This window comes from Poeciliopsis prolifica, unplaced genomic scaffold, assembly GCF_027474105.1.
Source record: "Poeciliopsis prolifica strain line A6 unplaced genomic scaffold, Auburn_PproV2 SCAFFOLD014, whole genome shotgun sequence".
NCBI classification, from domain to species: Eukaryota; Metazoa; Chordata; class Actinopteri; order Cyprinodontiformes; family Poeciliidae; genus Poeciliopsis; species Poeciliopsis prolifica.
In genome coordinates this window covers 9,172,058-9,196,753 of record NW_026562389.1, presented here as the reverse complement: position 1 = coordinate 9,196,753, position 24,696 = coordinate 9,172,058, and the positions used below count along the sequence as shown (strand labels likewise).

General features: G+C 37.0%; 1 protein-coding gene across 1 annotated transcript in view; it reads right to left on the bottom strand.

The window, feature by feature from the left end:
* Positions 1 to 24,696, bottom strand: part of fras1 (Fraser extracellular matrix complex subunit 1) — a 212,040-nt gene that overhangs the window by 58,385 nt on the left and 128,959 nt on the right. Inside the window, exons 22-29 of the mRNA XM_055039628.1 lie at positions 21,902 to 22,048; positions 20,509 to 20,655; positions 15,958 to 16,098; positions 14,019 to 14,159; positions 13,472 to 13,612; positions 8,999 to 9,287; positions 6,984 to 7,068; positions 1,599 to 1,922 (exon numbers count right to left, since the gene is read on the bottom strand). Of these exons, the coding sequence (XP_054895603.1) occupies positions 1,599 to 1,922; positions 6,984 to 7,068; positions 8,999 to 9,287; positions 13,472 to 13,612; positions 14,019 to 14,159; positions 15,958 to 16,098; positions 20,509 to 20,655; positions 21,902 to 22,048 (1,415 nt within the window). The remainder of the gene's footprint in view (positions 1 to 1,598; positions 1,923 to 6,983; positions 7,069 to 8,998; positions 9,288 to 13,471; positions 13,613 to 14,018; positions 14,160 to 15,957; positions 16,099 to 20,508; positions 20,656 to 21,901; positions 22,049 to 24,696) is intronic.

The following is a 24,696-nucleotide window of genomic DNA, read 5'->3' as shown; positions in this document are numbered from 1 at the left end:
TAAGCTAAAGGCTTGAAAATGAGCCAATTCAAAAACCTCTAGAAAGTAAGTTAAGTTGCAACCCAAACTATGCTCCAGCACGTTTGGTCAGCTGGTTTTACCGCTGCATGCGCTGTACAATGACTCCTGGAAAAGACACTTTCTGCATTCTTGTTCGTTTTTATTATGTCAAGCACTTTGAACTGCTTTGCTGCTGAAATGTGCTATGCAATGAAATTTGAACATGCAGCTCGAACCAACAGTGAAAATATGACATCGTTCTGGTGGAATCTTGAGTTCTTAAAAAAATAATCGGCGCCGCTTTGCTTCCTGTCTTCGGTTCGCTTAGCAACCAGGAAGCCAAAAGGATATTTATCTTTCCAAACATCCCCTCTACCTGCAGCCTCTCCTCCTGTTTGGTCGCCGGGGTCGACGCCGGCTGCAAGATAATTGCGTCCTTGTGATGAAATGCCCACCAGAAGCGATGACAGCTGCCATTGTAATGACTCGACCTGCTTTTTCTGTTTTAGCAGTGAGGCTACGGGGATCTGTCAGCGCCTCTAGGAAACTATTTTCAGGGATAAAGTCAGCAGAGCATCTTGTGAGGACATGTCAGCTGGAAGCAGAGGGACGACTGCTCAAGTTGATGCAATTAAAGGCGTCTAGAGGAATGCACTCCGTGCTGAAATGGTTTTACTTGAAGGCGTTGCATTATAAAAGAGCAACATGTGAAAAGATTATCCCTGTCAACCTTCAAAAGTCAAATTTGTAGTGCTTCAGACAACATACGCACACAAATGTACCATTCAAAAGAATTTTGAACTGCAAATTTAAAAAATGAAAATTGTCATTGTCACGTTTATTTATTGTATTGTAGCATTTTTAAAAACACTACGGTAGATCTTACCAAGAATCTTTGTTCTTCTTTCTAATTCTTTCCTTTTTTATTTAGTTCCAACAAGCCAAAGAGAGGAATTCAAATTAGTGGTTTAGCTGCTTTATGCATGATATTTCATTGAAATGTCAGTGTATCTGTGTTTTCTGGGAGGAAGAATGTTTGGTGATTCAAAAACTTTTTAAACATTAAGTGAATTAAAATGTTTGTTTTAACTGTGATCAATAATTAGAGTATTTGTCTTGCACACTTACAAAAACACAGAATCTTACCAAATGTTTTCAGTTCTTAGGATATCTTAGGATATTTGAAATAAGACAAAACTGACTTACAAGTAACTTTTCAGCAGCATATGTTGTTTTAAGTAAATAATTCCTTAATACTGATAAAAAAAAGTTCTGCTTCTAGTTGTGGATTATTTTGTTTGTAACTCTGGCAATTTTTTTATAAGTCAAATAATCTGCCAGTGGAAAAAGTCAATATCAAGGCATTATTGAGTTGAAACAAGCTCCTATTTCTTACTAAAAAGTTACTTGTCAGTTAGTTTCATTTCAGGTGTACTGAGAAATTTGAACTAGAAACTAAAACAAAAAATACTCTGTAAGGTTCAGGTTTTCTGCAGTGCAGCGAATGGGATTATGTTTGAAAATAGAAAATGTTAGTTGAAAAACAACAAAATTAAAGGTTGAATGCAGAAACGTTGAAGTCACGTTGTCCTCCTCACCTTCTGGACTATCCGGACCTGGAGCAGGACGTTCCTGTAGCTGTGGCCGTCATTCACCTGCAGCACTGCGCCGTCCTCCGTCGCCGCCGAGCCGTCGTGGACGTACTGGATCTGCTCCCTGGAGAGCTCCTCCAGCTTGAATCTGCCGAGGGCACGCTCGCCATGGAGCCGGGTCAGCTGGCCGTGGCGGGGCGGTTCGAGGACCATGACCAGGACGTCGGCGGGGTTGTCGGGGTCGTTGATATGCAGCACCGACTTGGTGACAGCGGCCAGGCCGCCGGGCTCCTCTAAGGTCAACGGAGCGAGGGTCACCACTCTCGGGGGCTGGAAGTAAGAAATAATGAGGCAAAGAAGTAAGATTTCTGTTTTCTGGTCCACGAGCCACACAAAACATATATGTGGAACCAAATAAGTTTTTAGATAATGAGATTTTATTCTGATCAGTTTATAATAAGTTGATTTAGGGCGTCTTGTCTCTTAAATCCAAATAATCTGCTGCTGGTAAAGCCTTCTAACTCAACTTTGCACTTGTAGATAAAAATGGCTGCAAACAGATGCTCAATTATACAATCGTACATCTTTGAAAAGCAGACGTGGAGCCTCCTGCACAACCAACAAGAATGCAGCAACAGGTTTCCAGATGGCAAGTCATCAACAAAACTCTTATCTTTTCCAGAAGCCTTTTATTTACTTAATTAATGTTCCTCTGGGATTAATACAGTATTGATCCCAAAACCAGCTGACCAAACATGTTGTGGCTTCGTTGGGGTTGCTAAGAAACGGTGTAGCGTCATCATTTGAGAGGTTTTTGAAACGGATCAATTTCCAAACACAAAAAACATTAACTTATTTCTAAAAAACACACTACAAAAAAAAAAAAAATATATGATCAATGTCAATTTTATTTATGAAGCACATTTAAAAACACAAAATGTTTGGTCTGGTTTCCGGTACCCATAAAATAAGACAAACTAACAAGAGGCTGGGTGTTTTTTTAACCACTTGATTTGCTTTTAGAAGAAAGTAGGAACCAAATAGCACGAAAACATCCAAACAGTAAATTTTCCATAACAGGTCCCCTTTAAAAACATCATTCTGTTTGAAGATTTGGAAACTACTTCAGAGTTGGAGCACATCTCTTCGCCATGAAAGGCTGCTGGGAAGATCTCAAAACCTGACGGCGGTTGTGTTTTCCTCTGCATGACTGCAGCCTGGCGCTGCGGCCGCCTGCTGCAGCCGTCTGCTGCAGCGTGGAGCCGCGACGGTGAAGGCAAGAGGGAGCTGAAACAGGGCGCTTCGTTAAGCTGCTCTCTGCAGCGCCCAACGCCTCACACAGCTAACAAAGCCAGCGAGACGCAGAGGCCTCCCATTGTGAGAAACCTTCTCCATAGTTGGTCGTCACCTTTCTGCTTCTAATTACCGAATGAAGATGAGAGGTGCAGGAGGCAGATATTAGAGAAGAGAATCTGGTTCTTTTCTTCTCTAACCATAATGAGACTCTTTTAATGCAGTTTTTAAATATGACATTCAACTGATGTGCAAATTTTAGCCTTCCACCTAACTCTAACCCACTCAAAATAAAAAAAAGAGGATACTGGTGGAAAAAAAACATCTCCAGCAATACTTTTATGATCAGAAGAAGTCATATCTGCTGAAAAGATCGACGTCGTTTACAAGTAATTGGATTCTTTTCTAAGCCGTGAACGAGTCTCAATTAGTTTGGTTCTTTGTTGTTCTGACTTTGCTTGCTTATAACGCTCAGCTTGCACATCAACATCTTGTACAGATAAGTACAAATGGCAGGAATTGGTAGATAATTTCATAGAGAATTTTTGTTTATGGCTAAGCAACTCAAGTCTTTTTCTTTTATTGTGGTTCGAATTGTTATTAATACACAATCATGGCAGGAAACAATAACTTATTTTTTTGATTTCCATGTATTTTTGACATCATCGGAAAACTTAAGACGGCAAACTGTCAGAATCTGTAAATAACTTACAAAGTCGACATGTTCACATTTACAAAACAGTACTTTAGGATGACCGAAGAAAACCAGACATTTAGGATAAATGACCTTTGAGACACTAATAATTTCAATTCAGTTCGCATATTTTAAGATGTGTTACTTCAGGAAAATTTCAAGTCAAGTGTTTATTAAATTGCTTAAATGGTCCTCAGTATAAAAAAGTTTGAGAAGTGCTGCATTTAGTACTTGTTTTGGTTTTGACAGTTAAGAATCCAGGGATACGTTTCTGCATAAAACTGCTCTAAGCATGAAATATTTAAATGTGAACATTAGCTCGTATTTCTGGAAAGTTCAGTACATTTGTTTTAAATGCTTTTAAAAAAAAAAAAAGCTGATCAAAGCGCATGCTGTGAGCAGAAAAACAACCTGAAGATTCGCTTGCAGGGCAGGGAGATTGCACAGAGCTGCAGGTGGAGAAGCGAGCGGGTTTGAAGCCGTCGGGTCGGGAGCTCCGAGCGGCGCAGCGTGACGCAGAACGTGCGTCTAATGTGAATCGGTCCTTGGCTGCTGGATGAACTCCAGTGTTTTGGCTTTAGAGGAGCAGCTCCAGCCGAAGGAAACGCCTCGAACAAACTGGAGATGCCCTGATTCAAGGTGACCCAGACCCAGATTCTTTCACCAGTTAAATTTAGAAGCAGTGAAACCACAAGGGTTTAAATTTAAAACTGACATAAAAACAGCAAATTTTCTTACTCAATAACTAAAGAAAGTTAAGTATTTGTAAGTCTGTCTCACATATGTGTAATATGTGATTTTATTTGCTTAAAGGTTTAGTATTATGTGCTATGCTTCATTGGACAGGGGAGGATAGGTCTATACAAAACATGTTCATTACATTTTGTGCACAAAATGTAATGTTAGTCTGTTCAATTACACAACCATACATCTTCGAAAAGCAGAATTGGAGCCTCCTGCACAACCAACAAGAATACAGCAAGTGGTTTCTGGAATGTATGTCAACAACAAAACACTTTTGTCTTTCCCAGCAGCCACTGTACCATGCATACAGCAGTAAAACTAACTGACCAAACGTGATGGAGCTTAGCTTGGCGGACTAGGTAACGGCGCAGTGCCGTTCAAATGTAACTCAACTTTGAGGAGATTTTTGAAACAGCTAATTTTCCAGACACCAAAAACAATAAGTTATTGCCATTAACTTAGTTTTAAGCATTAGGGTTGTTTTCAGAGACAAATAGCAGAACAAAAATGTGCAAAATGTGAATTTTATTGAATGATCCCCCTTTAAACAGTGTTACAACTCTATTGCAGGCCGACTTGGTGGGCAAAAATTAATTTTAATAGTACTTATTGATTCCTTGCATCATTGGCAGGGATTTCTGATTATCATTCATGCCCGTCTTGTTAATTCTGACAATTAAACGATTCAAAAATTAATATTAAAGACAAAAAAGAAAAATCCCTGCATACTTGATTTCAGTAAAGAAATGAAAAGTTAGCCACATTCATGTCCCTGAACTTCAAGCATCTTCTTAGTTTTGATGAATTAATAAATACAAGATTCTAATATTGTGAAAAGAAACATAATTCAAATCATGGAAGAATAATGCAAAAATGTAGATGGAGGAAGCAATTCATAAATAAATGTACAAATTTAAGAAAGCATAGAGAATGTAAGAAAATTTAAGATTTTTAAGCAGTAAATGTAACATTTTGGAACCGTCCAGTAGCCCTGCTACACAGAAGGCTTCAACATGAGTAAAAAAAGAGGCTAAACTGTTCCAGGTTTCTTTTTTTTCTTGTGAGGTGGATGACGAGTCACTGGCGCCGACCGAGACTGAGGCGTCACGTCTCTGATCCACACAATAAAACTGAAGACGTGCCGGTGCTGCCAAGGAGCGGCAGCGTGTGGGGCTTTAAATCGTGCAAAGGCACGCCTGCACACCAAAGGAAACGGCTGAAATCTCCCACCTGAGGCAAATGAAAACAATCAGGAGGAAAACTCAGGTGGGAGGGCAAACCTTTTATCCTGCACAGGAGAGGTGCCCAACCTCTTTCTCCAAAAGCCACGACTCAGATTGCAGCGCTGCTGCAGAAACAAGTAGTCTGTTTTATGTCGGGGGTTAAAACTCTCTTCTCTTCTCACTGAAAGGAGCCAGTGACTTCTATCAAAGGATGCACAGCAGAGCAGAAACCAGATGATGGCTTCTCAGAGCCATCATCTGAGAAACTGTCTCTTTAAATCAAAGAACAGTCTGATGTGTGCGGCTACTTCAGCAGACATCTGCAAACAGCAGATGTCTGAAATAGAAGCAGACATCGCAGTCATGTAACAACAAAAGTGTGTCTGTTATGATCCTTGCTTGTTTTGTTTGTGTTTTGTTCATTTCTGAGTTCTCCGTTTTTGTTAGAATGATCTTGCCGTATTTAGTTCACTTCTTTAAGTTTATTTCTTATGTATTATGCATTGCAAAAAGAAAATCTTAAAGTATTTCTGTCCAGTTTCTAGTGTAAATATCTTATGTATATTTTAAAATCATACAAAACTAACTTCAAAGTAACTTTTCAGCAAGACAAAAGAGCTTATTTTTAAGTAAAAATACTAGTCCCACCTATAACATGGGATAAATGTCTTGTAATAAGTGAAATAATCTACCAGTGGAATTTTCCATTACAAATGTGTGCAAAATTTTTGTTAATATAAAACAAAAACTACAATTTTGCATTTGCAATGATTCCATTAAATAAGAAACTAAATAAAATTAAATATGAATAAGTTTGTTCAAGCTATAAAATTGCTGTGTCATTTTCTTTGCACTTCCTCAGGGCTTCTCCCAGAAAACTTGATAATTAGACATTAAATTTGAAACTATCACTAGATAATTATTTGTTATTGTGAGAATTATAAACACCAACTACAAAGCTTTAACAAAAGCATCTCTAAGGCGGCCATTTCCAAGCTGCAGAAGCAAATCAGATGAGCTGGCTCAGGGGTTGGCACAATGCTGGACTCTCTGGCAGCCGTGGCAGAGAGGAGAACATTATAGAAACTCGAGGCTGTTATGGACAACGCCTGCCACCCTCTGCACACCAGCAGCCAGGAAAGCAGGTTCAGTGGGAGGCTGCGTCTTCCAGCGCGCAGAACCAACAGACTGAGGAACTCCTTTGTCCCTCGTGCAATGAAACTCTTCAACTCCTCACTGGAGGCGAAGGAGGGATAACAGGAGTACAACAAAAAAAAGCACTGCTATTTTTTGGAATCATTAAATTGAAAGGCTTTCCAATTTTTGAACACCTTTTGTCCTGGTTTAAATCTGGTCCTTTACAAACAACCATACATTAAAAAAACTGAGATCCATTGCTTTCAGGACCTGGAGTGATCAATCAAAGTGAATGTTTACCTCTGTGGACACTGCATGAACCTGAACTGCAGCCGGCTGAGAAAACATCTGGGGGTCAGCGGCCCGTAAGGTGAACTCACCAGTCCTACACAAAGAGCAAAGGAAGAGACATCACAAACAACACAAAGGCAGCTGATTCAAACCGACAGAAAAGGTGAAATTACTCTGATTGAGCCGCTCTTTAGACCAGGATGTGTCTTGAAATGAGTCAGCTGAGGCTAAAGGTGTGAGCGATTAGACCTAATCACCTCAGAGCTGGAGAGGAAACGAGGACAGTAACCCACCACAGCTCACATCAGCAATATGTCACCATCCTGCCTCATCATTAAAGGTTTATTAGGGCCGGAACAGCCGGTCTGAGCACCAACTGGAGCAGGATAGACGTAAATCACCAGGAAGACAGTGTGTGATACAACCGGTTTAAATTATGTTAATATTTTATAATAATCATTTGAATACATTCAGGTTCCTTTGAACTATTCAAGATATTTTCATCTGATTGGCTGGAAACATTTTGATCCCCAGTACAAATTCTCACTCATCCACAAAAAGGCCAATTGACGTGATAATTCAAAATATGCACCATGTTGTATTCGATTAAAACAAAATTAAAACCAAGACGCCATCTTGGATGTTTTCTAATGCAAAATACTGTTCACAAACCTGTTCTTGATCCCTAATTAAAACACAGTTTAAAATATTCTGAGAGTTTCTACCTGAAAATTCCCTGAAATCCTGCAAAACCAGGCAACTGAGCAAAATGCGAAAATTCCACTGAATTAATTTGGGTTCAGTTTGTAGGGAAACCCAGACTTTCCTATCCAGCACCTCTGGGTGCCGGTAGAAAATAAATTAACATTTGAGAGCCTAAACCTATTTTTATTACAGGCTTCGCTCTGTGTTTATAGATGCTTCTGAAATAACCACCGAGTTTCTCAAAAAGACATAAAAAGCCAAGCTAAAGCACACAGGTCTGATCGGCAGATGATGCAGCTCGTTTTAATACAGCTGTGAGTCTGCAGGCGTTATCCAGCACTCCACATAATTTGAAAAATATGGCAGTAATATGGAGATTTAATCTTATTTGGGTGGCTTACATTCGGCTGTCTCTATTAAGCTAAAAGCCTTAAACTGGGCAGCAGATCATATTTTGCTCATTTATTGGTTTTCTGCTGTATTAGGCCACACCAGCTGCATCACGACTGACTAAACTGTTTATTAGGTTTATTGTCACTGGATAAATGGACACTGGAGTCCAACACAGAACCGAACAGACTTATTTCAGAGCAGCTGCAGTGTAAAAGGAAAACAAAAATCACTCTGATGTGTTTTCTGTGTCATCAGATTTGGGTTCAAAGCAGCAAAAAAAGAAAGAAAAAAGCAGAACATAAATTATTTACACCTCATTTTTATAGGATCCAGTATAGGATAGCTAGACAACAAACGGATACAATAAATATATGGCAATAGATAAATAGAATATTTATTATGTAGAATATTCACTGAACTCTGATCTGGAACCACACAGCATTCTGGGAGATGTAGGCAGGGGACAGATTTTAGCCAAGAGAAAAAGTAAGATAAAATCTAGATATGTTTCAGTTGTTGTTTTTTTGTCACATAAATTTACCAAATTAAGCTAATCTGATCTGATACATAAGTAAACATGGCTTTATTTTAATAAACACAACATAATAGATGAATATCCAGTCCAGAAACAACTTAGCATTTCAGAAAAACCGTTTGTCCGCCATCACAGTTGGCCATGCTAACTAGCTTGAGCATTTCTGACAGGCTATGCTGGCCTAGCAGAGAGCAACAGGGTGAGTAGTAGAGGGATGAGCAGCGGCACACTGATGGTGACTGACAGAGCTAAGACCCGCCTCCTGGCTCTGATTGGTTGTTTCGAATTAGCACTAACGAGGCAGAGTAGCTTGATTCTTTCATAGATTATCTGTCTCATACCATTCTTTTAAAAGTTGCATTCTGCAGCTGTAAACATCTGACCCAGTTACCTGGCTTTGTTTTTCAGGTGTGTGAAATGGACCCGACCACGCTTCAGCTGTGCCCACGTGAAGGTGTCGTCTTTGCGTAGCTCTCGCCTCGTTTTCCCTCCATTTTCTTCCTCCTCTGTTAACAGGACCAGACGGCCGTTGTTTGGTTCCTGAACAAGCTGGAAGATCATCCACCCAGAAGAACCGTCGGGGTCCCTGACCTCCATCAGCGAAGGCAGCAGAGGGACGGAGCCTCCGATGGGAACCAGCAGGGACCCGTTGATGTGGAGGACAGGGCTGTGGTGGTTCACTGGGGAAAACAAAAACCACAAAATCACATGTGGGGTTCTTCAAGGCTCCATCCTCAGACAACTTTTATGCAATACGCTGAGATTACATGGTGCTACAGCACGTCTTGTATTATCTATGCTGATGGCAAACAATGACCACATTGCAGATGTCAGCAGCTTTGTTTCCACATTTATTACAAAACATTTTTTACGTACTTAAGTGAAATAATTTGCCAGTAGAGCAAAGTAAATTTTCAGTAAAATTAATGCATTATTTATTATTTTTCTGAAAAGTTGATTGTAAGTTAGTTTGGTCTTATTTTAAGAGTACCAATATACCATGTACCATCAAAAGTTAAGTTTGTCATTTTAAAGTGTTGAATCCTTAATTCTGTGGATAATTTCGCAAAAACAACAAATGGCTGAATTATTAACATCCTTTGGCGCCATAACTTTTAATAACTTTATTATGTGAACAAACTTTTTCACGTGTGATTTCAATTGCATTTCTTATTTAATGGAAACACAGCAATGGCAAACTTGTGTCCTTTTGACAGCAGAATGTCAAAATATAATGGTAGATGCAGTTTTAGTGTATCTATAATTTCAGAGGCTAAAGATTGACCTCAAACTGGCACAACTGAGGCTAAAAACTAAAAGACGCCCAGCAAACCTCGGTGTTGCTGCATGCTCAGACATAAAATTTAACATCAACAAAATGTTTATTACTAAATCTGTATATTACTATCATAAATAATAAATTATTTATTGTTGCAAACCAACTAGTCAGGGTAGAAAATCCATGAGATTCTTTCAAATTTTCATGTTAAATGTGTAAATATATATATCTAGGGGTAAAAACTACAGAATGCATCGATCTAAACCACATTTCCATTATTTTTAATAAAGAGCTGAACCCTATAATCACTGTAATTAGTACATTTTAAAACCTTTCAAATGGTACAGCTTAATGGATAAAATGAGAGCCAGGCAGTGTTGTGGGTGTGAGTGGGTGCTAGGGGTGAGAAAATGCAGTGAAAGGGAAACGGGTGGGGGAGGGGCGCTTCACTTCCGAGAGAAATAGCGGCGTGAAACAACTCGGTGCTGGTGTGGCATTTTAGAAACAGGCTTTAATTGGAGCTGGCTGAACTTTACACGTGAACTTTTTAAAGATCAGCTCTTTTTTCAGATGCTTCGATGTAATCTCATTATATCACCTCTAATGATGCCAACAGTCACTCTGAAACCTCAAACTTTCAGACATGTAATTATTATTACAAATGGGAACAACTTCATAATTTAACGCACCAGTGGAGGGGGGTGTTATTTATTTATTTTTTTATTTGGTGGTGAAAATATTTTTTTTAAACTTTTCTATCCTTTTCTTTTTGATTGAGTCATGAATTAGTACAGGCCTCGAAGCTAAAACTGTTCATTATTTCAGAAGAAAGGGACATTTATCTCAAAGGGAACACAATTACATATTTTTCTCCAAGAAATAAACTTTAAAACGTTTTTTTTATAAATCGTTTCACAACTGCTGCCTTCCCGCCATAGGCCTGCGGCAATGTCACTTATAGGTTCACAGCTTCTAAAGATAAATGAAAAAAACAAGTGCAAGGCTCCTTAAATGACTAAAATTCACAGTCAAAGCTTTAATCTTTGTGATTCACAAAGACAGATTTAATCTATACGTCACACAGTTAATACTAGTTATCTATCTTAATAGATTTGTGAGTCAGTCATTGTGCTGCTGTCATAATAAAGTTTTGCAAACTGTCATCCATTCTGAAATATAAAGACATTCAGAATAAATGTGAAACAATTGAGGTGATCTAACTGCAATATAATAAGACAAACTATGTCTGTGGTTGAGCTGAACCTAATGGAAAAAAGATTTGTTGTGTTTTTGTAGCCATAAAACGAGAAAGTTTTAACCATAGCCAGAAGGGCTTCATCGTCTCTTTTTCTGTGAAATCATGCGAGTGGAAGAATATCAGCGTTCACTGAACTCCTGTATTCACTTAGATAAAAAATGGTAAACCCACATGGCTATAGGATATCTTTTCCGCCATTTTGTAAGTTGTCCAACTCTGAACAGTAGGTAGCTTAACTGCAATTAGTTGTTAGATTGATTGATTGGAAAAGATAAACGTTTATTAGCTATTCAATTGATTTGAAATAGCTGTAAGGTTGACTCAGTCCAGTAGGTGGCGCAATGCAGCTAGACGATAGTTGCTAACCACCATAAAATGTCAAAAGAAGTAGTACGGTTTACTCTGATTAGTAGCTAGCTTGACTATGATAAGCTACCCTCTTGGCTCTTAGCACTTGGCAAAGTGCTAAAAACATACATTATTTAAAATTTTTTCATTTTTTGACAACCCTAAACACTGTTTATGTAGAAGAAATTTAGCTCTTCCATACACCTGGTTGTCAATAATTAGGTAAAACGCTGCTTTGGGTGTTAGCTTACCTCTCATTAGCCGTTAGCTTGATTATGACTTCAAACACAGCTCAGATTAGGTCTCAGTTTAACACAAAGTAAAGGTTGGCCTTGAATATAGCAGATAGCTTTTTATTTATTACTACTTTTTTTTTTTATTAGTTAAATCTCAAATATCTGAACTATGATCAAAACACTGACTGCTACCGGAGATTCTTCCTGTCCAAATAACCACCATTCACATCGACTCTGGTAAGTTTTAACCACATTTAATTTTCCTTTGGGATGAATAATGTGTTTTTAAATGTGAACTTAATGTCTGATCAGACTAACTGTAGTTTTAGTAGCTGGTAGCGTGTTAATTAGCTGTTAACTTCGCTTTTACCTTTACTCTGATCTACTGCTTTGTCATTTTTCAGCCTGTTTTGAATATATTTTACCATTCAAATGGCTAAAAACACTAAGATCTAATATTTTGCTTTACTACAAGTTTTCAGGTGCCTGTAGATTTTGAAGCTGCGACTTTATTTAGTTTTAAAAGAATGCAGTAGCATTTTCTTTTAAAAACATATACTTTCTTTATAAAGATAAAGATTCTTTATCTCAATAAAGATGCTTTCATCTTTATTTTTAAAACAGAATATATTTAGTTTTTTATAGTACTACCAATGCAAAGCCTCAGTTTCTCTCCATGTGTAACTCCCAGGTTATAAATTAGTCTGTTATCCTTGACATCAAACTGTATCTGATCACTTCTCAGTCTTAGATCTGAAGAAAAACTTTAAAAAATAAAAAAACGGCAAGATAATTTCAGCTTATTATTTAGTGATCCGAACATGGTGCTATATGTGGACATTAACTTTAAAAGCTCTCTGGATTCAATCAAACAATGATGCTGTGGGATTTATAACCCTGGGAAGCTCAGGATAACTTTCCTGTTGCCTAGCAACAAGCCAGTGACGTCCCTGCATCATCTGCATCATTTATGAGCCCATCTCAGTTTTATTTGCTTGATATAACTGCACACATGCACTGAAGTTATGTAAGACACCGAATGTCAATATTTATTTAATATTAAACCTTGAGAAGTAAAAAAAAAAAACTACTATAAAATACATTTGTGGCTTATTTTATTTATTTGACCAAACAGAGTATTTCTCTGTAAAGATTCATTTGCAACTTCGACATAAACACTGGAAAACAAGCTAATTGGGGCAGGAGATCACAGCTGTAACTTTATATATTTATATTCATGCAGATTTTTGTTCATTTTTACTTGAGGTTTTCCAGCTGTCTTGAGTCTGCAGACAAGTTTACCAGCCGATGCTTAGTATGTTCAGCAGGCAGGAGACCTGGGTCGACTAGCTAAATGTTTTTTAATCACTCACAGATATATGAACAGAGCCATAATGAAAAATGGTTGAAGTTTACAAAATGTAAATAAATGCCTATTTCATTATCCCCTTCAGCACAGAAAACGTGGCACCAGTACAAACTTATACATCCAGATTAACATGAATAAATAAATAAATAAAAGCCAAAATCTGTGTATGTTCATAAGCAGCCTGGGAGTTTCTACAGTTTTTTTTAAATCATCAATTTTTTAATTAAAAGTGACCAATTAGGGGTCTTTAAACAGGTGAGGACAAGTCTATGGGATATAAAAAACACATCTAGTCTATATTTTCTTCTCATGTGAGTTAGAAAAATCTCCTGTAACCAGCAGGCCTGGACATGTTCTTGCAGTAATGTTATTACCATGGCAGGTTCTCGTCTTTTGATCGGCATAATATCCATGTCCACAGTCGGGGGTGCAGTAGCCTTCCATAAGGAACGTCTGGTCACGACACACTAAGCAGCGTCCAACACCGTCGCACTGGACGCAGTCCGAGGAGCAAGCTGAAGAAATAGGTATTTTATTTTATAATTTACTTTTTTTTCCTTGCAGAACATTCATCGCAAAAAGAAAGCTAAATATAAATATATTTTATAAATATATATATATATATAATTAAATAAAATAATTACATTTTATAAATAAAATAACACTATATTAAGAACATTTTAAAACAAAAATAAATATATTCTTTATATTTATTTTGTATATATGTACATGTACATAAATATTATTTAAAATAACATTTAAATTAAAAATATGTTTATGTTTAAAAAAATCATATTCCATATATATGTATTTATTTGTGTTACAAAAATAAATTATTTTCACTAAACTAAAGCAATTAACTAAAACCATAAAATAAAGTTATATTACATTTCAAAAACATTTTAAAGTGATGATTCTTACACTTGCAGACTTGCGATGATGAATCCAGGTAATAATTTCTGCCACACTGAAGGACACACTGTCCCTGCAGAGTGGCGTAGGGAGGCTGGCATTCCAGACATTTTCCAGGACTGTTGCACTTCACACAGTGATCGTCACAACCTGAAACAGATAGACGCACGAAAAGAGAAAAACATGTCACTGGATATCCCCAAAAATCTCAAACTGCACAAATCTACATAAACACTCCATGTGAAAAACATGCAGCAAAACAGAGCGCGCTCAACGCAACCAAGGAGAGGAGAGCAGCTTTCTGATGCAAACCTTTAAATAATCACTATCTCAGAGATTTTTTCACTCTGTAATGATTTTTCCCCGTCAAAGTGTCACAGACTCGACATTGAACATCACTGGTCAGGATTCCTTCACTATCAGAAAAACTTGTCATCCAGTGTGAAGAAGCTGTATTTCAGCCATGCTTAGAGTAAATATTCACAAGCTTCAGTTTCTCCCTTGGTAGCATAACTATGGATTCATCTATTGTATAAAACATGAATACACCGAATGGTTGTTGCTCTTTCTCAAGGATGTTGTGTGTGCAGAGTTGAATAGACATCATTGTATAACCAAAACCTCAATAGATTCTCCACTGGTTAAAGTAGACCTGTTCTCACATAAACCACTATGAAATTTCTTAGATTACAGTTGTAGTAATATAGTCATAAAGGCCAGGAATCTTGAATTTTGGGATTCACTCATTGTATAAATCTAAGCCTAATTTTTTTCAAAGGTGACCTATTATGACTCCTTAGTTAGAATAGGTCTATGGGCTATACAAAACATGTTTTTAATTTTTTTGCACAAAATTATTCTTAGATAAGGATATTTCAGTCTTCTCAGTTTTGAGTGAGTTGCTTTAGGGTCTCTGTCACTTTAAATCCAGATAAACTGCTGCTGGCCTCAATGTTTACACTCCCACATCACAATGGCTGAAAACAGATGTGCAATTAAACAACAATACATGTTTGAAAAGCAGAAGTGGAGCCTGATGCACAACCAGCAAGAAAGCTGCAAGTGGTTTCTGAATAAGTCAACAGCAAAACACTTCCAGCGGCCTTTAGATGCGTTTCCTGTACAAATGTGAGCAAAAGTTTATCAATAATCTACTAATGTAAAAAACAACAACACAATTTAAAATTTAAATAAGAAACACAATTTAAATCCTATGTGAATAATTTTCAGTCAGTAAATAAATCACTGCCTCCTAGCGCCAAAACAGAGATTTTTCAAAATTTCCGTATTTCCATTAAGCAAATTTATTGTCAAAATGTCAAATTTCGCATTGATATGGTAAATGGAAACAGTGATCAAACCAGCTAGCTTAGCATGCTGGAACTCCACCTGGCTGTGGCCTTTGAATGTGACTAGAGGTCTGGAGGATCTGGAGGTTTTTGAAACAGCTCGTTTTCCAGACACCATAAAACATTAACTTATTGTCAAAAAAGAGCTGAGTGTTTCTGGGTTGTTTCTAGAAGCAGTTGAGATAAAAATTAAAATCTAAAATGGTGGGGAAAAAAAAAATCTAATTTGTGTAAAAAAAAAAAAGATTATTTTCTGTTGGTGAGAAAAAAGGGAAAGTATGTCAGAAGAAAACAACTACCATCTGCAAACATATAAATGGGGCAGCTTGAGCCTTTACAGGTGTTAGAGATTAAAAGGAATATAATCCCAAAATGAAAACCTTTGGGTCAGAGTTCAGCTGCATATTCAATATAATTTCCATTTGTAGTTCAAGCTCCTCCTTTTTGCTGTACTGCTGCTGATTTACTGCTTTAATCATCGCCAGATCATAAAAACTTTACAGAAGATCAACCTCAGGTGATAACATGATGAAACCAGAGGCGGTTGCATCAGCTGCACATGAGGACAGAGGTGCTTATCTGCTTTCTGTGGGACTGACTGAAGCATCTGTCTCCATCCTGATAAGATCCGACGGAGCAGCCCTGGGCGCACACGCCGTCCTGCAGCACGTATCCCTCCATGCACTGCAGGCAGTCGGTTCGCAGAGGGCCTTTACAGGCGTTGCAGCTCCAGTCACACTCTGGGAACAGGAAAGGGAAATAGAAGAACATTGGGAACATTGGAAAAAAGTTGATTTAAATGCATGTCTGTTGTTTATCACAAATCAGCTGCACATCTGGAGTGTTGGTGGCGTTCTAAATAAAGCCTGGCATGAGAATCAAACCCAATAAGAGCAAAACAATCCTCCTTCTGTTAGAGTGCAGGTTTGAAATGAAGCGTCGCATCGATTTCAAAGAAGAAAGGATTTAATTTTACAGTGAATGAAATTCTAAGCCAAGACACGTAGTCAAAAATAGACCTGACTGTAGAGATCATTGCATGTAGTTTGTTTCAAACAATCACAAAACTTTAATTTTGGTCAGAAAAAAACTGGTTTGTTGAATGTGAGACAGAAAATTCAGGTATTACTAAACCATTGGACAAAAAGAAAAAAAAATATATATATATCTGTTTTTTTTATTTGGCATTTAGTTTTTCATCTTTTATTTCAAAACTAATTAAAATGAACAAATCTAACATTTAGAGAAAAAAACCAATCTGACTATTGTTAATATAAAATGTAATTTACTGCCATTTAATTGAATATATATGCAATATCTATCCTAAAAGAAATATCTCTGGGTTTGCAGATCTATGAAAACAGATGACAATCACAAAGTCCATTTGTCTACTTCATGAATTACTCAGAGATTTTCTTTCCTTTGAAAGCTCTCAGCGGTTTTCAGAGATAACATGTTTGTCTTGTTTTCTCCAACTGAAGGCTCATCACAGGTTCAAGTCGAGGCTGCAGCTGGCTGGGGGCAAAACGCATCATGACCTGGAAAACCAACTGTTTCTGCTTGCACTGCAAAAACAAGAAATCCTACCAAGTATTCCTGCTCTAGTTTCTAGTGCAGATATCTTAGTGCACGTGAAATAAGAACAAACCAGCTTATAAATTACTTTTTAGTAGATGTTTTAAGTAAAAAAAAAATCTTAATTTTAGTGAAAAAGAAAATTTGGAAAAATATCTAGTTATAAGTGAAATATTCTCCCAGTGGAAGTAGTATTTTGAAATTATTAGTGAGTTAAAACAAGCTCATATTTCTTCCCGAAAATCGAATTGTAAGCTAGTTTTGTCTTATTTAAAGTATGCTAGGATATTTCCACTAGAACTAGACCAAAACTAGTTTGTGTTTTTGCAGTTTGTTGTCTCAGAAAAATTTGACCTGGATGCCACACAAGTGTTTCCTCTTAGCTGCTAATCCTGAAACAAGCTAAAGAAGCAGCAATCTCGTCTCCATTGAGACGGTTCCTTAAGGTCCTCCTAACCAAGAAAATCTCATTAAACTGGAACCAAACCAGAGGTAAAGGGAAATACAAGAGGTGGTTTTCTATAATCTACAGGGGATATTTGGTCCCTTATATTCTTTACTTCATTTAATTATGGTTTGAGTAAAGGAAAGTAAAGCTAGAATGGATTCCAATATGCACAAGCTGCCTGGGGGGACCATAAATACTCCTCTCTAACGGGAATAAGCCATGAAAGCCATTTCATTTTCTTGCTCTACACTAAGCAATATTCCAGACTTGGTCTCGTGTCATAAAACAATTCTCCCCAGATCCCAAATAAGGGAAAATAAAATTAAAAAAGGTGAGAAACAATGGTTTAAAAGATATTTCTAAGGATTTAGGGAGTCAACTTTGCTCACAAGTGAAGAAACCATGAACCAGTGGCGATCCTTCCTACCAAAATTATTCTAAGAGAGTCTGATCCAGGCACTGACAGATGAACAATATCTAAAGCTCTGCAGGTCTGACTGCCTCAGTCAGGGTCAGAAGGATTCAACAATAACAAATCATAAGAGACTGAGAAGAAATGGCCTTAATGGGAGACATCCACACTGCAAAAACACAAAATCCTACCAAGTATTTTTGCTTTAGTTTCTGGTCCAAATACCTTCAGACACTTGAAATAAAACTAACTTACAAGAACGTGTTCATGATTATAGGAGCCTTTTTTAAGTCAATAATTCCTTAATAGTATTATTTCTATTGTACTGAAGATTCTTATGATGGCACTTGACAAAATGACCAACATATTTGATGTTTATTAATGATTTTAACATTGGCATTTGACAAAATGTAGTGTCTTGTCTGGTTTTCACAGCTGTTGGCTACATGATGTGTTTGTCATCATAAAGCTTTACATAAAACTGCTTTTATGTAAAGCACTTTGAACTTTGTCTTGTTGCAGAAACGTGCAATTCAAATAAACTTGACTTATTTCAATTATGAAATTTTTACAATGTTATAAATGAAATAATTTCCTAATGGACTTAATATTGACTTTTTCGACAGCATCAAGGAATTATTTACTTTTTTCTTGCAAAAAAGCTAATTGTAAGTTAGTTTTGTCTTATTTATTTTCACTATATAGACAAAAATAAGTTGTTAAAATGTTTTTTTTGCTGTGTAAAACCAGATCCACAGTTGATTAATCTGAGAATATACAGTAGAATATTCTTTTGTCCAAACTGAAGATATTTGATCTTTTCTTGCTTAGCCAAACAAAAAAAAAGGAACATTCAATAACATCTTAATGCTTCAATGTTGGTTTTAGATAAAGCAGAACTCTCTCGGATTAAAAAACTGTTTGTTTGTGTTTGTCATTATCTCAGTCAGTGTGGGTTTGAGAAGCACAGCAAACACACAGACCAGCGTTTAGAAAGGAAAACGTGTTTTGCACTTGATGATGATGACGCCTGATGACAAGCAGAATCAAAACAATCAGTGGCAGAAGGGCTGGGGCTTCCCTCCGGCAGATCCAATCAAACGCTAACCAATGTGACAACAAATCAATTCTCAGCTTCTTTATTTAAACTTCAAACTCAAAACAGAAAACACAAACATGCCAAGTCCTGCCACTGAACTTCTCCATATTACTTATAAATGTAGAGCTGAATACTTCCCAAGCCGGTGGTTGAAACAGCTGAATTAATTCTTGACTGAACGGAGAATTAGCCGCTAAAGCTTTATGAGAATAAAGCTCACCAAAAATGGAGCCAACTGTGGCAGAGTAATTATCAAGACACTCACCAATAATAAGTACCTTCACTCAACCTTTAGTTTATCATGTAAGAAATAAACTCGTGTTGTTACATTTGGAATGATTTTGCGTTAAACTCACCCTCAATTCAAGAATAGAACAATACTGACGGTCCAGCAGGCATTTCATTTTATTTTATTTTTGTCATAAATATTGTTAAGTACAATAAAGTTGTTCTTTTTTGTCAGGTTGTAGCCACATTTTTTCTCAAATTTAGCTTTTATTTAAAGTTATTAAAAGTGAAACCACAAACATCTAGTAACATTTAATAAAATAAAGACTTGCTATATCTATTCATTAAAGATGCCAAATTATAACTTTTTAAAGTGGCGAGTGTTTATTTTTGGGGGAGAAAATAAAAAAATTTGGGAAATGCATGCATGTTACAGGTCTATGATGATTTATAGATCACTATTCTACTAAATCTGAATCTGGCTGTTTGTTTTATAAATATATATTTTTCATTTAATGAGGAAAACCTAAAAAAATGATAAAATGATGTTAGTATTAAAAAATTGATGGTCAAATGTTTGGACATCACTGTTGGAAGTGATTCTAAATGTTGGATTTTATAAAAGCTATGAAAATATATCTTTAATATATTTAATAGGAGTTAATTATTTTAATAAAAAATGGAAAAGAAGCTAAAAATACAGCTTAAGAGGGTGGAATTAAACTCAACAAGACATCTTACTTTACTGTAAACATAATTAAAATAATTTTAAATTATTTTATTACTACAAAAAGGAACCATTAAGTCGGATAATAATTTTTCTCAAGAGTAATAAAATCACATGTTCATATTATATTTATTTTATATCAGTAATGAGAGTTATTGAAAATGTTACTTAAAAGATCAATATGTAATATAAACTGTGGCCAAAGAGTGAAATTTAAAGAAACAAATGTGTAATATTTGTCAATCTGTAGCAGCAAAAATAACATCCAATTATCATAAAGCCTAATCAGAGACGAAGCTGTTAAAAAACCTGAACCGTAACATAAATATGCAGAGTTTCCAGCAGGACTATTCCACAGTGAAATGAAGTTGTTGAATCTCAAAAAAGAGCCCAGGATTTTACATGAAGCTCATTAATCAACTTCACAAGCCAAAAGAAGATGTAAGAGAGTTAAAATGCACACACAATGGCTGGGATTTGCATTTCTGGTTCCAGAGTTTATTACGTGATTGATGGGCCCCATAAAATCGCCGTGGCCTCCTGCACTACATGCAATATGGATGGAGAGTAATTTATGAACGCCATAAAGGCCGCATACTGTATCCTCATTACTAATCAGGAGCATCCTCCGCTGCGCGTGCGGCGGCGGTTTCCGTCTTACCTCTGCAGGCGCGGGTCGTCGCGTTGAGGTAGTACTGATGGGCGCAGCTGTCGTACTGACATTCTCCGAAGAGCAGCACCTTGGTCGGGTCACGGCAGGACGTACAAACCCCAGCGGTGTCGCATGTCAGGCACTGTCTGTCACAGGCTGCCAAAAACAGAAAGAAAGGTCGATACAAAGGTCAGCGCAGACATGAGAGAGGAAAAGATCAATAAAACACCTGCAGCAACCTAACGCTGTATGGATTTACCTTTGGTCAACCTTTAGGTGTGATTTTACTGTGCTGTTGTTTTTTTTTTTTTTACTTACTTTACCTTTTTTCTTATTTTCTTATCATGGCACACTTTGTACAATTTTATGCTTCCTTTTTTTTTCTGCAGCTTCTAAAACCAACCAAGCACAACAAAATCCACCTTCACAGTGAGAAAATGTTTTTGGACTCTGAAAAACGAGTCGTTTCAAAAACCTCCCAGTTGTTAAATCACACTATGCCGTTACCTAGCAACCCCAGCAGAATTCTGCCTGTCACCTAGCAACCCAAGTAAAGCTCCAACACATGTGGTCAGCTAGTTTCACTGTTGTATGCGCCGTAAAATGTCTGCTGTTTGTACTTACCATCCAGAAACCACTTGCTGCATTCTTATTGGTTGTGCAGGAGGCTCTACTTCTGCTTTTCAAAGATGCACGATTGTATAAGTGTGCATCTGCTGGCAGCCATTTTCACATGTGAGTCTAAACAATGAGTTGGGGGGCGTGGCCAGCAGCAACTTATTTGGATTTAAAGTGACAAAGGCCAAGATTAAATCTGAATAATCTTTCCTACAGTTGGAATTTTTGTTGTTTAACCAAAAAATAAACAATTGTCTTTAACAGTATGCATAATATACTATTGTGGAAGACAATCAAATAACTTATTTATCAGGAAAACAGCAATGTCAGTGAGGCAAATGTCCTAAAAATATGTCTACAGTCAGATTCTTGTGTGTTCCATAAACAGGAGAACAGAATACCAAACTAAATCTTAAGTGTTTTATTGAAACAACCCAGACTTATCATTTTAATATTAAGTCTCATTTCTCCCACAGCTCCTCATTAAGTGTATTTTTGGGAAGAAAGCTGAAAACCCCATGAACAATAAATTCCCTTTTCCTGCCTGTGGCACCAGGTTTCTCTAAGTATGAAATGTTTTATGTAGTATAAATTACATTTTCTCAGTAAAGTTTAATATTCATGAAATCACTTAAAAGGTGAACTGTTAAAATCTTGCTAAAATCATGTCATTTTTATTTTGAAAATAAAAATGACATGATTAAAAAGAAAAACATAAAAATTAAAACAAAAATGGTGTACAAACAGCAGATAAGTGCGACCAATCAGCAGGGATGTTTCCTACCTTGACAGACCCGATGACCGTTATCATAGTAGCCAACGGGGCATCTGGCAGAGCAGAGGCCAGAGGGCAACAGGACGCTTTTGGTGGGACAGGAAGTACAGGACAAAGGCCCCGCCCCACTGCAGGACTCACATGAAGGATGGCATTCTGGGAAAAAAAAAGTGAATAAATTTAGATTAAAATGGCAGAAAACGATTAGGATAAAACAAAGAAAAGTAGAGCAAAAAGCAAAAATGTGAACATTATTATCTAAATATGTTACATACCAATAAAATCTCGCTCAGAGCTGAGTAAAAGTTCAAAAAGCAAAACTTCTGTTTTCTAAATATGAGTTCAGAAGTCCATCACTAACTGTACAAAACTTTCAGACAGATGGAAAACTTTTGATCAAAAACACTTTTCAAGATCATAAGAAAGTCCGTCTTTTTGGAAAGTAGATCTAAGAAACGTGATGAAAGGGATTTCTCTAACCTTTCATCAAATTTCAGCTTAAAAACCTTTTAAGACTGAGCTTTCAGAAATACATGATAGTTCGATAAATAGGTAGAGTAGATAAAACCTAAAGGTTTAGACAGCCAAAAACAGATTAAACATAGACAAAGGGAGACAGAAAGCTGGATAGACAAAAAAAACAAAATAGATATAGAAATGAAGACATATATTTGTATCATTTGGCCAAATGTCTCAGAGTTGCCATTTTTTCAGATTTTGGAAACAGTCCAGGTGAAATACAATAACAGCAGCACACTTTGCTTTAATCACAACTAAGCACAACTCTTCCAGCATAGGTTGAAATACTTCAATAACCTATGATGCTTTTTTAGGGTGTCTTGTCACTTTAAATCTAAATAAGCTGCTGCTGGCCATGCCTCCCAACTCAACGTTTAAATTCACACGTGACAATGGCTGCAAACAGATGCATAACTATACAACCGTACATCTTTGAAAAGCAGAAGTGGAGCCTCCTGCACAACCAACAAGAATGAAGCAAGTGGTTTCTGGATGTTAAGCCAACAACAAAACACTTTGTCTTTTCCAGCAGCCATTGTACAGCGGTAAAATCAGCTGATCAAACGTGCTGGAGCTCAGCCGTGGTTCGTTACTTTACGAAGGTTTTTTACACCCAAAACCATTAACGTTTTGCCAAAAAACGACTTGTGGTGATTTTTAGATTTCTAGAAGCAACAGAAAACCAAATCAAAGTACAAATATGTGCAAAATGTGAATGTTGCACTGGTGGTCTCCTTTAAAAATATTTAATGATTGCAGCAAACAACTGTTCCACAGAGTGATTGCTTTTAATAAAAGAAGTGTTGAAGTGTTTTTGCCCAGCGCCCATGAAACACCAAATCCCCTACAGGAGAAAATCAAGGCTGGTTTAAATCTTTGCACTGAAAGACGTATCTCCACTCCAAGCTGTTGAATTATTACATTCCTATTAGAATAAATTTGTAAATGCATGCTCTTGAGTTAAAAATACATATTTATAATAATCAGTAATCACGATCAAGTGTATAATCATTGCAAGAGCCCTTCCACTCCTCTCACTCTCCTCGCGCCCTCCTTCCATCTCTGAGCACAAAAAAAAAAAAAACTCAAGAAAATTCAGGAAATCAGCTTTTGTTCAGAAGTCTGACGCAACACCAGCAGAAGAAAAGGCTGCATAGTATAAAATATTGCCACAGATGCATTGAATCCCACGTCTGTTGTTCAGTGTCCCGTTTTATCTCTGCAGCGTTGCTTCTTTACGGTGTGTGTTGGTGTTCGGCTGCTTCGGGCTCGGATAAATGAGCCTCCAGAGGTTTTGCGGCCCAAAGCCTCCTCCTCACATTTACATTTAAAATCTGCATGAAGACGCTGCAGCTCTGCGTGGCTGCGAGGCGCCCCGTCTTCTCTGCTGCTCACCTGCTGAATCGCAGGATGAGGACAGAGGAAATGATGATGATAATGACCCTGGACGATGAAGATAACAAAGCTAATGAGATTTAGGGCCATAAGAGAAAGAAGGGGGGATGATAGTGATGATGAGGCTAATGAGGAGGAGGAATTAGGGTAACGATCAGTCCTATAAGTATAAGGAGGATGAGAACAGTGATGGTTATTATGAGGATGATGACAATATTAACGACGAGGAGAATGGAGCTGAAAGGCTGGAATGAAAAGACGATTAAGAACAAGGAACAATGCCAAAATAAAGAGGAAGACTGTTGGGAATAGTGGGGAAACCAAAAGGTTATGATGAGGATGAAAGATTGGAGAAAACTATCAAATCTAAATGGGAAAGTATATTCAGAAGGCAGGAGTTTAGGTCGTTTGGTGCTCCGGAGGATGCAGGTGCATTAGCATAATGCCAGGAATGAAAAAGCATCACAAATTAACTGGAGCAACTGTTGCTGCTCATCAATCTGGAAAGAGTTTAACCCATTTCAGTTTGCGAATGGATGTCCCAGCATGACTAAGCTCCAACTCAGAGAGCACAGGTAACATTTGTAAAGTCAAAGTTCATAAAAAGTTAAAAATGGCAGCACAGTTTGCAAAGTTATGCTGCAAAAACACAAAATTTTACCAGGCTTTTCTGGTCTTGTTTCTTGTGCAAATACAGTATCTTAGTACATTTTAAATGAGACAAACTGACTTACAAGTAACTTTTCAGCAAGATATAAGAGTTTTGTTTTGAATCAGAAATTTCTTAATATTGATTTTAAAAAGTACTTATTTAATTTTCAGATTATTAAACTTATAGCAAAACATTTTTCTGATATTATAATTGAGATAATCTGCCATAGGAACAAACA